The 16,360-nt window shown below is 40.1% G+C and overlaps 1 protein-coding gene across 2 annotated transcripts in view; it reads right to left on the reverse strand.

The window, feature by feature from the left end:
• Window positions 1-2,706: 2,706 nt before the first annotated feature.
• Window positions 2,707-16,360, reverse strand: part of IKBKB (inhibitor of nuclear factor kappa B kinase subunit beta) — an 82,790-nt gene continuing 69,136 nt past the window's right edge. For both annotated transcript variants that reach the window (XM_069075824.1, XM_069075823.1), the window contains exons 21-22: window positions 13,107-13,197; window positions 2,707-4,138 (exon numbers count right to left, since the gene is read on the reverse strand). In XM_069075824.1, the coding sequence (XP_068931925.1) occupies window positions 4,070-4,138; window positions 13,107-13,197 (160 nt within the window). In that variant the 3' untranslated portion in view covers window positions 2,707-4,069. The remainder of the gene's footprint in view (window positions 4,139-13,106; window positions 13,198-16,360) is intronic.

The raw sequence follows: 16,360 nt of genomic DNA on the forward strand, positions 1-16,360 counted from the left end.
ATCTTGGGCAAGTCACTTAACCCCAATTGCCTTACTTCCCCCCTCCACAAAGCAATAAATAAATAAATGAATGAATGAATGAATGAATGAATAAATGCTTGAGGGAGAAAAACAACAAACAACAAAACTGTCCTCCAGAATAGGTTATTTTATTAATTATGTGTTTCCTAATTTATCACGGACCTGATTTGGCACAGTGTACGAGAGTGCCAGATTGGATTCATGAAAGCCTGGGTTTGAATCCTGCCTCTCACACTTACTAGATCTGTGACCTTCAGTAACTGGATTTCAGTTCCCTTCTCAGTAAAATGGGGATAATAGTGCCTATACCACAGGATTGTTGTCAGGCCTCAAAGAAACAATTTTTTAAAAGCCTCTGCTTTAATTAAAAATCAAAGGAGGGGGGGAGTCCATTAAAATGGCCAAACCAGTGAGCCAGAATAAAATTACATAAGTTAAGGCTATTTTTTATTTTTTTTTACGGTCTTCTCCAGGACACTGAGTGACTATCATCCATTAAATGCTTACTTCAATTCACGGCATGAAGGTGATACTTGGTTTTCTAAAAAAGTTTTATTGATGCGTTTTGTTTTCATGCCATAGTTACTTCCTGGTAGACCCACCTCTTGTATACCCCTTCTCCCCCATCGTTGACCTTGATCTTGACAGCTATGTCAAACGAGTGACGACTTTCACCTGCCCTACCAAACTGGAAATAATAGCTCACATTTGTATAGCTCTCTCTTCATTATGAAGAGAACCCTATAATGCAAGCAGTACAAATGTTATTAGCCCCCCTTTTACCGAGGAGGAAACTTGAAAGGACAAGAGGTCTCTCTTCTATGCCTATTCCAAACCCATCCAAAAAGCAGTAAAGGTAGCATTGTAAAATAAATGAATATTGAGTTGACCTAAGTTAACCAGGAATGGCCCATTGGTGGGGCCCTAGACCTCTGCACAGCAATGGGGTAGCAAGGAGGGTGGGACAAGGAAGAGGAATTCTAAGAACTGTGATGGCTTGACAGTTGTGTGTGGGCATGCATACACAGGGTGAGAGTCCAAGGCAGACTAGCTCAAGGGCTGCATGAGAATGAGACGCTGGGGCCCAAGCACTCAGAGGCTGGATGTCAGGAGTACTTTATCTTCTGCTACACTCTGGCCCTAGAGGGGAGGGAAAGGAAGGTCATGGAGAGGTTGCTCAGCAGTCTCAAGGTCGAACTGAGTTCACAGTTATCCAGCGAACAGAGCATCCCAGGCCTCGACTCTCCCCTTCTCCCCCCCAGTGCAGTGAAATACAATCCTTATCCTTTATTAACTTACCTCCTGATGAAAGCCAAGATAAATTGCATAATAATGGTTCCCCATTAAAAAGAAATTGGGAATTTTGCCAACGGTGAAGGGAAAAGGAGTGTGGTGAGAAGCCCATCTTATTCCTTCCTTATGATGGGGTGACTTTTTAGAGAAGACAGTCTTGGGTGTGAGTTTTGGAAAGCAGGACTTTCAAGCAAAAAGGGTGCAGATATATAAAAGGAAGGAACAAAGTGGGATTACCGTTAACTTGGTCTCATCAGAACCAAAGGATGGATTACTTCCTTTTTTTTATTGATCATCCACTAAATTTTATTACTCAGATGCTCATGTCTCTTGCATCATCCCTTTCCCACTAACCACATCCTAAACCAGACCTTTATTAGCTCATACTTGGATTATTGTAATAGCCCCTTAACTAGGCTCTCCCTTCCATCTTGCACATAACAATTATCTTCCTGAAACAGTTCTTTCATCAGGTCATTCCCTTTCTCAAAAAATTTTAACTCCATGACATTGTCTATAGCATCAAATCCAGATTCCTCCTGGCATTCAAGGCTATGCATAGTATGGCTCCAACCTATCTTTCCAGCTCCAGTAAAACTGGCCCACTTGCTCTTCAGTTGTTGTTCGGTCATGCCTGACTCTTCATGACCCCATTTGGGGTTTTCTTGGCAAAGACTGAAATGGCTTGAAGTTTCCTTCTCCAGCTTATTTTACAGATGAGGAAACTGAGGCAAACAGGGTTAAGTGACTTGCCTAGGGTCACACAGCTAATAAGTATCTGAGGCTAGATTTGAACTCAGGTCTTCTTGACTCCAGGCCCTTCCTCTGTGTCTATGCATATACTGTTTGGCCCTACAGACCTAGCTCCAATACCATCTCCTTCATGATGCATTTGCTGATATCCACAGCAGGGGCTGTATATATCCATATCAGGGGCTTCTAAAGTGTCTATCACTTATTTGAGATTTAGATCATTGTTATTATTTTATTGTGAATATATGTAATTCTCCCAGCTCTATGCCAATTTCCTGCAAGCCAGGGACTGGGTCTTATACCTTTTTGCTTCCTCTGTAGTACCATGTTTTTAGCTCAGTGTCTGACACATAGTAGCACCAATAGTAAATTCTTACTAATAGCAATGATGAGGAGGAGCATGAGGAATGTTATATGAATTTGGTCTTGAAGCCAATATAATTAATTTCCTATCATTACAGAAAAGACACAAAGGGTTAAGGAAGGGCTCCTGGGCCTGATAAAGGATACAGGACTCAATTTTCACATTACTTTACATATGGAGCTTTGCTGAGTTAAGAGATCTTAACTTTATAATCACTATAAAAAACAGAGTGTGCAACTTCAAGTATTTACTTGAATGACAAACAAAATACAGAATTTAAAAAAATCAATCATTTTAATCACATTTCCAGATTACGTGAAAGATACAAGGCAGAGAGCCACATTTACAAACACATTCAGTAAACAAAGGTGAATGGAATAGGAAGGGATGGCCAGCAGTCTAGCAGGCCATAGGCAACTTCTACTTCTTTCCAGAACCATAACTAATCATTTTTGCACTTTGGGCAAAGTGTGTCCTCTCTTGAGCATGGGGGGTTAGGAGGGTGGAGAGGTCACCCCACCCCCACTAACTGGTAGGTTTCTATTTGAACTAATTATTCCAACCAATGAAGTTGCTTAGCTCTCTTGTTTTTCTGAATGCAAGTGTTGTAAGTTCTCTAAATTCAGTGCTTTGGTGGAAGTCCTGATTGTCTAGGTCTGCTTCCTCTAGTTTCATAGTGCTGGCCCCCAGGCAAAAGAATTTCCAACAGTGGCTACTTCTGAGTTTCCAACTACAGTAATCCAAGGCTAAGCTGAAGAGATGATCCTAAGAGCATCACTTTGGTATGCTTAGGCCCTAGGGATCTGTAAAGGATGGGCAAAGCAGTAGGTCAGACATAGGTTAGTACCAGTAACTCAGAGGGAGAGAATGAGGAAATGAAGGCGAAGGTTTTGTTCAAAAGTACAAAGACCTGTGTGAGTTCAGATCAAGCACTTAGCTTTTAGACTGGAAAAGAATACATAGAAAGGGACTCAGGTCAGGGGTATGCTGGTAAATGTTTAACAACAGGACTGGAGGTGGGGTGTGGAGAGGAGGAGACACTCACATTTTTAATCGGCATTATTAACATTTTCTTAAGTCTAGGCAATCAATGAAACAATAATCAAGCCCTGATTGGAGCAAATGCCAATTTCTGGACATAAATGCTCACGCTGAAAATCTAACAATCTCTCACAAGTCAGTTAGAGCTGGCTCTAACATATCCCTGGACATGTGTGTGGAACAGGAAGAGCTGGGATAGGCAATCTCCAAGATGTCAAGAAAAGAATAACATTCATAAGGATGCCCCAAAGGGCTGCACTAACCCAGAAGACACCCAAGCTACCCCACTGTGGGGGTACCCATCGTTGGGAGCACTTTCCCAGGGCACAGACAGGGATCAGTTGTGGCTCTATATGCTGGAAAACCCATGGCCTAGCATCAGGGAAGTTTTGCTTGGCATGGCCTCCTTCAGGGGGGGGCTTTCAACTCTCCTGCCCAAACCCAAAGTGTAACCACAGGGGCTCACAGGGGGAAGTGAGCTCCCTGTCCAGACAGCACTCTTGGCTCAGGAGATCATCATTACACCAGGGGTCAGAAAAGCCCCAGAGAGGTGCGTCCCTCAGCAGCATCACTCAGCCAAGTCCATCCAAGCAGCCCTCAGATCTGCGTCTGCTCCACACCGGTCTGTTCTCCATCCTCAGACTGTAACCAGGTCCAGTCCAGGGTCTGAAAGCCAACACAAGCATGTCACAAAGACAGCAACCACCAGCAGACCTAATTTTTCTCTAGTGGGAAAACAGTTCAATTTCAGCAATAAAAGTAAGTCATCTTATTATTATGTTCTAGTTATTACAAGTTGTACTTTTGTATCTCCATATTAAAAACCTTAATTTTTAATTAGCTAAGTTGTTCATTCGTTTTGGTTGTGACTTGATTCCCATTTGGAGTTTTCTTGGCAAAGAAACTGGAGTGATTTGCCATTTCCTTCTCCAGCTCATTTTAATAATGTGGAAACTGAGGCAAATAGGGTCAAGTGATTTGCCCAGGGTCACACAGGTAGTGAGTGTCGGAGGCCGGATTTGAGCTAACAAAGATGAGCCTTCTTGACTCCAGGCACACTCTGTGCACTATGGCTCCACCTAGCTGTCCCTGTATTAGGTAAGAGGTCTTCAGTAATCCTAAAATTTGATTATGGTGAAAGCTGGAGGGTCAGTTTAGTGTTACTCTTTTTAGTACAGAGCACTTATCTCTGCTTACTGGAAAAAAGAAAGTGCTACTTAGGGTACCTTCGGAGCTGTATGAAGCCTTGGAAACAGTAATAAGGGAAACCCAAAAATGCACCTGTCCCAACAAAAATGTTTGAGTGGCAGTTCACAAGTCAGACCACTTGGGTTCCAGTTCTGTCTCTGCCACAAAATCACTTACCTCTACGGGCCTCAGTTTCCTTGCCCGTAAAATGTGGGGGGGCTGTATGAAATGCTCTCTAAGGTCCCCTTCCAGCTCTGCACCTACAATCCTATGACCCCATATGTTCTGCACATGTGTCTTCCACTTTAAATTCACACTTCTTATTCATCATGATGGGGACAAAGCTCTATGTTTTATGGTCTCCTTTGTTTCTGCTCTTCCTGTGTGCAGGATCTGAATTAGAGGACAGGCATGTTGGTGTCTTGTGACAAATGTACTAATTCTAGAGTACAGTACAGTGTGTACTGCATAGCTCCATAGCTGCCAAACTCCAGAAAACTTGTCTTCAGAAGGCACAAAAGTCACTGGTGTGGTGCCCCAGAGCACCATTAATCAATCCATTCTTTCTTTGAGAACAATATTCTCCAATATATTATTATTAATGCTAATAATAATAACAGTAGTAGGATATGGAATATGATTCATGTAGAGATCTGCTGTTGGTACAGTGGATAGAGTACCTGGCTTGGAGATCTAAGTTCAAATTCAGCCCTAGAAACTTAGTAGCTGTGTAACCCTGGGCAAGTCACTTAACCTCTATTTGCCTTAGTTTTCTCATCTGTAAAATGTGGATAATATAGCACCTACCTCTCAGAGATGCTATGAAGATTGAATGAAATAGTAATTGTAAAGCACGTGGCACGTAGTGAACATGATATAAATGTCTGCTATAATTATTATTACTACAGAGAACTCTGGAAAGACTTACATGAACAAGGTAAACAGAGCCAAGAAAACAATATATACAATTAAAGCAATGTAAATCGAAAGATCAACTATCACAAAGTCATCAAAAGTGAATTACAAAAAAGTGTAATATTCATTATGTAGGCTTTTTTGACATGGAAATTTATTGTTTTATACTGAATTCTCTCTTATGTTCTGCTGTGAACAAAGAAATGTTCTTTTTTCCCTTTTGTTATTTTGTATTTACATTTAAATGAAAAAAAATTTACAAAAAAAGGAAAATGAATTACAAAATTACAAAGAATAAGGTAGGACCTAAAGATAAGGTATGAGAGGACACCTCCTCCCACTCCTTTGCAGAAGTGGGGAAGGGGAGGGAGATATATGGGTGTGTAACACCACATATGTTGTCAGATTTTTTTTCATTTATTGGTTCATTTTGTTGATTTTTTCCCATTCTTTCTCTTTTTCTTTCAAAAGAGATTCTTATATGGGATGGTTCTCTGGGAAGGAGGAGAAGAAAATATACAAGGGGGATATTTGGGATGATATTAAAACAAAAGGTATGAATACACATTAAAAAATCAACGTAGTAGTAGGAGTGGTGGCGGTGGTGGGTGTATGCTGCTCTGTCCAAATTTAAGATTTTCTTGAGATGCTGAAATAATTCTTTTTTTTTTTTTTGCTTTTTGGAGGGGGAAAGGCAGGGCAATTGGGATTAAGTGACTTGCCCAAGGTTATACAGCTAGTAAGTGTTAAGTGTCTGAGGCAGATTTGAACTCAGGTCCTCCTGACTCCAGGGCAGGTGCTCTATTCACTGCGTCACCTAGCCGCCCCTAAAATAATTCTTGAATGAAATGAAAAAGAAAGTCCCCAAAGCCTGTAAAAAGGCATTCCAAATATTTCATTTGCTGTCAAACTTAGTTGATTACTGTCAGTTTTGCTGAATTGTTTTTCTTTTGTTACAAGGGAAGACTCATGGGGGTGAGGATTGGGTCAGCAGGGGGATAAGACTTTTTGGATGTGGTGGCAATGTAAAATAAAAAATCCAAAAATTTCCTTCCCTTAAACTCCAATGATTCTCTGAAAAACGAGTGTATATGACATCTTATGAAAAAATTTCTAAAGGTCAGAAGTTAATCCAAACATGGAAACACCGCGCTTATAATGGGCTAAATCTTCATGCACTGCCTTTGGAAAAGCATTCGAGTCCTTCAAACCTAGGAAGTCATGTGTATCTGTACAAATATTTTGTAGCCACAAGAATGAGGAACAGATAGCTAGCTGGTCTACATACATGTATGTTTAAGTTAAAAAGGGAGACAATAGAATGAAGAAACCCTGCTGGGTAATCCCAGGTGTTGCTTGGTCTAGAATCCCTACTTAGCAACAATCCCTAACCCTAAGAGGGTGGGTCCCACAGTTTTAGCAAAAATACGATCTGTATGAAGGAAACTTTCAGTGCTAACCACTGCATCTTGAGAATTCAGAATATGTCAGGGTTCAGGGGAGTCATGAGGGGCAGCTGGGGATACTTACAATTGTGGTATGCTTTTTTTTTCTAAAGTGTCATTATTTGACAGACATTTCTTACATTATCAGGGTCTCAGATATTTAGAGACTATGAACTTCTCCCTATTTTCTTCAATAAAATCTCTGTAATAAAAAAAAAAAAAAGGAGACAGCTGGGATGTTTCCCTGCTCTAAGACTAAACAATCAGCACTTATCATGGAAAAAGGAAAGATGAAGAAAGAAACAAAGGAGCAGCCATGACCACAAGGGTCTTGGCTTTAAAGAGAGCTCAGAGGGACCTCCGAGGCTGCCGAGAACAGGGCCATCATTTTAGAGATGAGGAAACAGGCCAAGAGAGGTCAAATGACTTGTTAAAATTCGAATGAGGAGTTAAGTGACAGAGGTACTGGTTAGAATCTGTTAGACTGTAAATTTCTCAGGGCAGGGGCTGCCCCTTGACTCTTTTCGTATCCCCAGTACTTATCACTGTGCTTAGTAAATGTTCAATGATTGATTGATATATGGAATTGTTAAACAGAGTGGAGAAGGCCCTTGCTGCCACTATATGTGGCTCTCTGCCTCAGGGAAGTATCCTCTATTACAAAAGGGGCTTCAATTTGGATGGGGGTCTGGAGAGAGTAACTAAAAAATTGTTATGTGTTATGGACTGAAATTAATTTAAATGCAAATAATTAAGCAAGTTTAGGTGACTGTATTAATGTTCAGTGTTAAGTTTTTAAGTTATTTATTATTTTAAAAGAAAAGGGGGGGGGGCGGCCAGGTAGCACAGTGAGTAAGAGCACCGGCTCCAGTGTTAAGAAGACCTGGAGATCGAATCCCGGGCTCAGACACTTAGCACCCACCCAGAAACACCTGGCCGTGTAACCTTGAGCAAGTTTCTTAACCCCAATTGCTTAGGGGCGGCCAGGTGGCTCAGCGAGTAAGAGCACCGGCTCCAGTGTCGGGATGACCTGGCTCAAATCCGGGCTCAGATACTCAGCACCACACCTAGAAATAACTGGCCGTATAACCTTGAGCAAGTTACTTAACCCCTATTGCTTAAAAAAAAAAAGAAAAAAGAAAAGGGGGGGGGGCCTTTGAGTTCTCTAAGATACTGTGATACTTATGGAATTGTGGGGGAAAAACAGTGCCCAGAGAGAGGCTGCAAATTAAAAAAAAAAAAAGGTGTTTACATCATATCTATCAAAGCAATAATTCTCTTCAAAGCTACTTTGCATGATTGATGATGATGATGCTGATGCTGATGGTAATGATTATTTTTAAAGGAATGCATTTCCTGGGTGTGGAGGTAAATGGCTATTGTCCCCTCTGCTGAGAAAGACAAGGTTGGTTGATCACCTGAAGTTGGGAGTTCTGAACTCCAAAAGGGCTAAAGTTAATCAGATGTCCACACAAAGTCTAGTACCAATATGGTAAGCCCCTGAGAGTGAAGGGCCACTAGGCTGCCTAAGGAGGGGCAAACCAGGTCAGCTCAGAAAAACAGAGTAAGGTTAAAGCTTTCACGCCTAGCAGGAGTGGTCACTGCACAGTCTGGGCAAGATAGGTAGAATCAGCCTCAAAAAAATGTTATGTATCATTGTCAGTTCCTTGGCTAATTGCCCTTTTTTGGGGAGGGCAATTGGGGTTAAGTGACTTGTCCAAGGTCACACGACTAGTAAGTATTAAGTATCTGAGGCTGGATTTGAACTCAGGTCCTCCTGACTCCATGGCTGGTATTCTATTCACATTCCCTAGCCACCCCCCCCCTTTTTTTTTTTAAAGAAAATAGGACACAGCACTTTATCCTGTTTGTGTCCATTGACTGGTCACTTGGATGGTGATAAGGTGTGTGTCTATGAAACATGATAATGTTGATGAGTCCTATGGTACTGGCCCTTGGTAGGAATTTGAGAATGAGGTTCTGCATACATGGGCATTTGGAATACTGTTCTCCATGATCAACAAGGCACTTAAGACAGACCTTCTCATAAGCGTGTCTTCCTTGTACTTTGGAAACATTTGATAATTGCCTTTCCTTCCAGAAATAAGTCTGAACATGGGCATACTGAATTTAGCATATTCAAAATCACTACACTGTACCTGGAAAAGGCCCCCAACCAGGTAGTTATGCACTTCAGTGTAGAAGAGTTTTAAATACAAGTGCAGGGGTAACTCTTGACTTATGAGATCCTCTAACTGCATTTTCTAACATCAGTTCCTAAGCAATCCTCTTGGCTTATGGCATTTGCCTTCTCCTTCCAAGATGCTGTTTGATTTTTCTCTCTCTGCTAGGTGGTCTTTCAAAATACAAATACAAATATTTGTACTCTGTTCAGGTATCCCCAAGGGCACCTCTTTGCTCTGCAGTGCTAGGTTGTCTAGGGACAAAAAAATGGACATCTTTGCTCAAAATACTGTTCATAATTACACATGGACTTTTTAATGCTATGTCTATTTTTCTGGTCTAGCGGCAGAGATTCACTATTTTTTTTCCCCCAAATGGTTTAAAAAAACCCACAAAACTGAAATCTGCTCAGCTCAACAAACCTAATTATAGCCACTAGGTTCTTACTCCAGCAGAAACAAATGTCTCATCTGCTTTCAGGAAAAAAAGAAAGAAGCAACAACAAAGAAATTTTCCTCATTGTTTTTATATGATGAACATATAGTCTAGTATCATCTTTCTTAGGTGCTTAATAATTTCCCTTTAAAATAACAAGAAAATTTTATAGAACTGAGAGCTAGAAGGGTCTTGAGTAATAATAAGACAGACAGGAATAGAGACTGGACCAAGGATTTTGTTGATATGGAAACTCAACCAATGCAAGTCAGTAACTTCTCTCTGCAACGTTATAGTCCTCCAGAATTGCCAAAAAGCATCTAGGAGTTCAGTGTTTTGTCTGTGGTCACATGGCTAATATCAGGGGTGGGACCTGAACCCAGGACTTTCTGGCTCTAAGACCAGCTATCTAGCTGCTTCAACAAACTGCCTCAATAATATTAATAACTGACATAGAGCATTTCAAGGACTGCAAAGTGTTTTACAGTTATCTCATTTGATTATCACAATAATCATAGAAGTAAATGTTTTATAGGCATTATTATCAATATGTTAGGTTAGGTGTAATGCCTACAGGTACTGATGACCATCAAGCCCAACTCTTTCATTTTATAGATGAGAAAACTAAGGCTCAGAGAGGTAATGTAATTTACTCAAGGTCACACAGCTAAGAAGTAGGGGGAGCCAGAATTCAAACCCAGTGATTCTGACTCCAAACCCAATCTTACTACTACACAAGAGTCCAGTCAATCAAACATAAGAACAGAGCAATAAACAATATGTCGTTTGTGGTGTTGGGGAAAGAGAGTTAAACCTAGAGATAGGAAAGTGCTGGGTTCAAATCCTACCCTCATATTTCTTGCTATGTGAGCATAGGTAAGTCACTTAAACTCCATGATCTTCAGTCTCCTCATGTGTAATACAGAAATATCTCACATCATTGTGACAAAATAGAATAGTGATTCCTAAACTTTAGGGTCTCAGTATTCCTTTAAAATTTTAAAAATTATAGAGGACCCGAAGGCTTTTGTTCATATGGGTTATAACCAGGGTGTGCCAGTAAATGTTTAACCACAACTCTCCACCCCATGCCCATATATCCTTGAAACCCTTTAACCTTTCATTTGAATTATTAACATTTTTTCCATCACTTTCCTAAATCTAGATAATCAACAAATCAATAATTAAAGCCTTGATTTGTAGCATCTGCCAATTTCCAAGACGTAAATGCTAACACTGAAAATTTAACACACTCAGCTCTCCTGGGCCACCACAAGCTGGTGCCAGCACCCCGATGGTTGTGTTTATCAATGGCTATTAGATTAGAAATGAAAACACTGTTACATTTAAATGTTTCCATTATGTATATTTTGACCTTGTAAATCCCTGAAAGGGCTTCAGGGACTCCTACCACACTTTGAGAACTGTAGAAATAAAAGTACATAAAACTTTGTGACCTCAAAGTGCTATGTATAATGCATACCATTATGGTTCTTATTGGTGTTTACCATCGTTGCTGTTGTTATTGATATTACCACTAGCACCAGCAGCTTAAGTCACCATAACATTTACAACAGTTCTTGGGTACCTGAGAATTTAAAGAATTCAGTTGTTTTTGTCAGGGAGCAACTGGGGTAACTGGGTGGTGCAGTGGATGGAATGCCAGACCTGGAATCAGGAGGACAACTTTCTGAGGTCAAATCTGGCCTCCAACACTTACTAGCTGCGTGACCCTTGGCAAGTCACTTAACCCTGTTTGCCTCAGTTTCCTCATCTATAAAAATGAGCTGGAGAAGGAAATGGCAAATCACTCCAGTACCTTTGCCAAGAAAACCCCAAAAAGGTGTGACAAAGAGTCAGACACAATTGAAAACAACTAAACGACATCAGGGTCTCAAACTGTTCTAGGAAGATCTGAATCCCCTTCTCCAGTATAGACTTCTCTTCTCACGAGTCCACTGAATTGGAGTTGGAGTCAGTAAGACCTGGCTTCTAATCCTGCTTCTGCCATACTTAGCTAGTTGTGTGATAAAGGGCAAGACATTCTCTCTGAAACTCAGTTCCCTTACCTGTAAAATGGGGATAATAATACCTACAACACCTCCCATATAGAATTGTTGTGAGCCTCAAGTGAGGTAATATGTACAGAAAATTCTACAAACTTTGTAGCACTATGTAAATGTCCACCACCATCATCTTTGTTACTATTATTATCTGGGGGATGAGTAATGTAGCATGAATCCTTTCATACTTCCAAGGACAATTTTCCAAATCTAAACCCACCAATGAAAATGGCATTTTACAGGTCTTCCTCCCTTTAGAGACATTTCTGCAGGGACAACAGAAACTCCTACCTGCAGATATGGACTCCAACCAGGGCTGCCCCTTTCACCAGTTCTTCTGAAGCACACTCTTGGCTTCCAACTTTGAATTCGGGGTGTGTAGGAAAACCCAGAGGCATGGACTGGATGATACCCGGGTGCTTGGGTTACATTTTGTAACCAGTTTCCTATGATCTATCCCATAAGACTGACCTTACCATCACTGCTTGCATTCCAATATCTTGCTTGTGGGTAGGTAGGCATAATTTTATCAAAGCTGGCCAAAAAGCAATTCCCCCTCCCCTGGCACAGGCTCCCCAAATTGGAGTTTACTCTCAAGATAGAAAAACCACACTTCGTCCTTCTTACCAATGTCTCTGGTGGGCTGACTTGTTGATTGGTGTAGTATAGTGAATAAAGATCTGGCCTTGAAGCAAAGAAAACTGGGGTTCAAGACCCGTCTCTATCACAGAGGGCTCATTATAACCAGCTACTTACTAGTTGTGTGACCCTGGGTAAGTCAATTAGATTTTAAAGGCCCCAAGCAGTTGTCTAAGCTACAGGGCAGGTGCTGCTCTGCACTGTTTAAAGGAGTTCTCTCACTGGGAGTTCCCCAAACCAAAAGTGCTATATATATGTTTATTATTGTTATTTTTATTATAAAATAATAAAAATATTTGGTCTGCTCCAAAAGAAAAAAGTAGTAATAAAAGCCCAACAGAACAGGAGACCTGAAGTCAGGAAGACCAGAGTTGAAATTTGGCGTCAGACACTTACTAGCTGTGTTACCCTGGGCAAGTCACTTAACCTTATTTGCCTCAGTTTCCTCATCTGTAAAATGAGCTAGAAAAGGAAATGGCAAGCTACCCAATGATCTTTGCCAAGAAAACCCCAGATGGGGTCATGAAGAGTTGGATATGAAAAGCACTGTATATACATTTATCTCACCTGATTCTCATAAGAACCGTGTGAGGTAAATGCTTTTATCCTGGTTTTACAGGTAAAGGAACTGAGGTTCAAGAAGTTATTAAGTGATTTGCCTAGGGTCATATAGCTGTTAAGTATCTGAGTACTGGTAGATTTTTTTCCTTTTTTTGGAGGGGAAAAGAAGAAAAGAGAAGAAATAAAATGCAAATAAATTGTTACCATGAAACTCTGATCTTGCTTTCTCATGGTGTCCTCCATTACATTTTGTAACTGGGTGCAGAGGGTCTGTGTTTCCATTACCAGTTCTTCACTAAAGAAAATAAAGAGGTTGTTAGAAAACTGACTGAATTAAAATGCTGATAACAGAATTCACTGTTCACAACGTGCTGAAATGTTCAACCCTGTCTAAAAATGTGCTAGAAGAGTCTTTACCAGAGACATTAAATGAGAGCATTCAATGTGGACCCAAAATGCATTGCTAGGACACAGTCAACAAGTACCTTTATTTTTCTTGTTAAATATCCAGACAGTCAAAATTGTTAAATGTTCTAAAAGATAAGGAGATCCCTATAGCTAATTTAAAAGTTAAAGGAATCTAGTTGACACTTAACCAGCAAAACTTTTGCTAAAGTTCAGTTCCCATAGCAATGATGGGCTATCAAGTGAAACTTTAAATCTCTATTTTGAGATATGCTAGGGGAAGGGAAAGGGGTATAAAAGCCCATACAGGCCCAATAGGTAAGTGATTGAAGGGCATGAATAAACAGTTTTCAAAAGAAGAAATATAAATGAACAATAATAATATGAAAAAAATGTTGCAAAATCACTAATAATAAGAGAAAATATAAATGAATACAACTGAGCTTTCACTTGATACTCATCAAATTGGCAAAATATGACAAAAGACAAAAACAGACAGACAATGTTGGATGGGGTTTTTATGAATACAAGCATAGCAATATATTGTTTTGGGGTTTTGTTTTGTTTTTTTGCTTTTTGGAGGGGGGAAGGCAGGGCGATTGGGGTTAAGTGACTTGCCCAAGGTCACATGGCTAGTAAATGTTAAGTGTCTGAGGCCAGGTTTGAACTCAGGTCCTTCTGACTCCAGGGCTGGTGCTTTACTCACTGTGCCACCTACCCACCCCAAACAGCAATACATTGTTGGTGGACTTGTGAGTTGGTCATTATGGAAAACAATTTGGAATTATGCTAGAAAATTGACTAAACTGTTCGTACCTTTTGACTCAGTGATACTACTACTAGTATATACCCAAAGAAGACCAGAGACATATAGGAAGGTACTATATATACAAAAATACTTATAGCTATATCTTTTTTTTTTTCATAGCAAAAAATGGAAAACCAAAACCTCTATAATCCTTTCCAAATCTTTTTTTTTTTTGTATCCCCAGTAGGAGGCGAAATCCCTTGCTGAGAGCTGTAAGCTGCAAGCCAAAGGATTTCCTCTATGTACAAAGGATGTTTGCCTCTACATTTTTCACAGCTGCCTGAAATCCTTTGGCATGCCTTAAGCAGCCTGAAGTTCACAGGTTGTACAAGCCTGCATCTAATACATGCTGTTGAATGAAGTTATCTACCCAGGTGTGAACAAGTTATATTGGTTATGGGAGAGCCCACACTGGTTAAATCAAAGATCTTTGAAGTATTACAGCTAGTTGATGAAATTTAGTCCCAAACTTTCCAAATTTAAGGATAATTATAAAAAAAAAACCTTTCTGTCTAATCTATATGCTTCAAAAAGTACCAGGTTTCAATAGTTTTTTGTCATTTAGTGGAAAGAAAATTTTGGAAAATGATTTCTATTAGATTCTATTCTCTTAAACTCTTGGAATGATAAAGATGACAGAGATATTTAGGTATTTGTCTAGTCCAACCCCATTTTCAAATTGGGAAATTGACATCTCATGAAGTTAAGTGAATTACTCAAGGCTCATGGCTGGTTAGTGGATGAACTTGAATCCACGTCTTTTGATTTCTAGAACAGCATACTATACTGTGTTGTTGACCTTAGTCTTTATGTTATAAGGGACACATTCTCTATCAGAGAAGGACTGCGGTGAGAAAGGCAAAAAACCAAAATAATGCCAAATGTTCTCCCAATTGGCCCCAGATGTATATTGTTGTCTGGAGTCCCTTTTCTGGGATTTTGAAAGATGGTCATAGGATAACAGATTTAAAGCCACATGGGACCAGCTGTCAAGCATTTATTATTATACACCAGGTACATCTACTCCCACTTCCTTACTTTACAGATTCGATTTTTTTTGTGTGTGTTCTTGTTTTTTTGCTTTTTGGAGAGGGGAGGGCAAGGCAATTGGGGTTAAGTGACTTGCCCAAGGTCACATGGCTAGTAAGTGTTAAGTGTCTGAGGCTAAATTTGAACTCAGGTCCTCCTGACTCCAGGGCCAGTGCCCTATTCACTGTGCTACCTAGCCACCCCATACAGATTAGATGTTAAGTGACTTGTCCAAGGTCATACAGGCAATAAGTGATACACCAGGGAGGTAGACCTGGTCAGACAAATGACATTAATTTAAAATTATCACCTGTTGAAAAATTCACAGTCTGGTGGAATAGACAAGCAAATGCATAATAATCAAAGAGATTTATCCCAACCAAAGTTTTACATGACTTTCTTATGTATCTATCAGTCAATCAACTTTGAGTTTGCCGTTATTATTTCATTTGATCCTCACAATAACCCTGGGGAATAGATGTTATTATTATCCTTATTTTACAGATGAGGAAACTGAGGCTGAGAGAAGTTAAGTAATTTGCCCAGGATTACTGAGCTAGTTAGAAGCAGGATTCAAACCCAGGAAGTTCTGATTCCAAGTTGAACACTATCCAATATGCCACTTAGCTGATTCTAGAATCATGTAGGAGGCCATTACAATATTTTGGATATGAAATGATAAAGATCGTGACTAAGATGGTGACAATGGAGGAAGGCGTGAAAGCAAGAGATATTATGGTGACTGATGGGATGCAGGGAAAGAGGGGAATCAAAGAAGGGCCCCATGTGTTATTCCCAAGGGAGCTGAGAGTACCTGCAGGGAGCTAGTTTTAGGGGAAGTGGAAAGGAAGATGATTAACTATTAATCACTCAATGTATATTTATTGAGAGTCATCCATGTGTCCATACTATGGCAGAAAGAGATGGAAGTGAATATGGGGTTTGTGACTTAAAGTAACTTACATTCAAGTTGATAGATACAAAACTGATATTATATCAATAAAAAACCCCCTAAGTTCCTACTCTCAAGGCTTCTTCCAGTCCACCTGGATGTGACATTTGGTTGCACAGAATATCAGAATTGGAAGGAAGCCCAGAGGCCGTCTGATCCAACCCATACTGGAGCAGGAATCCTCTATACAGTGTTCCCCACAAGGGCTGACCTAGGTAGCTGACTCACCTTTTTTTTTTTTTTTTTTTTTTTTTTGCTTTTTGG

The sequence above is a fragment of the Petaurus breviceps genome, unplaced genomic scaffold (genome assembly GCF_028583685.1).
Source record: "Petaurus breviceps papuanus isolate PSGF00001 unplaced genomic scaffold, PetGlider_PUasm1.0 90919, whole genome shotgun sequence".
Taxonomy (NCBI): Eukaryota; Metazoa; Chordata; class Mammalia; order Diprotodontia; family Petauridae; genus Petaurus; species Petaurus breviceps.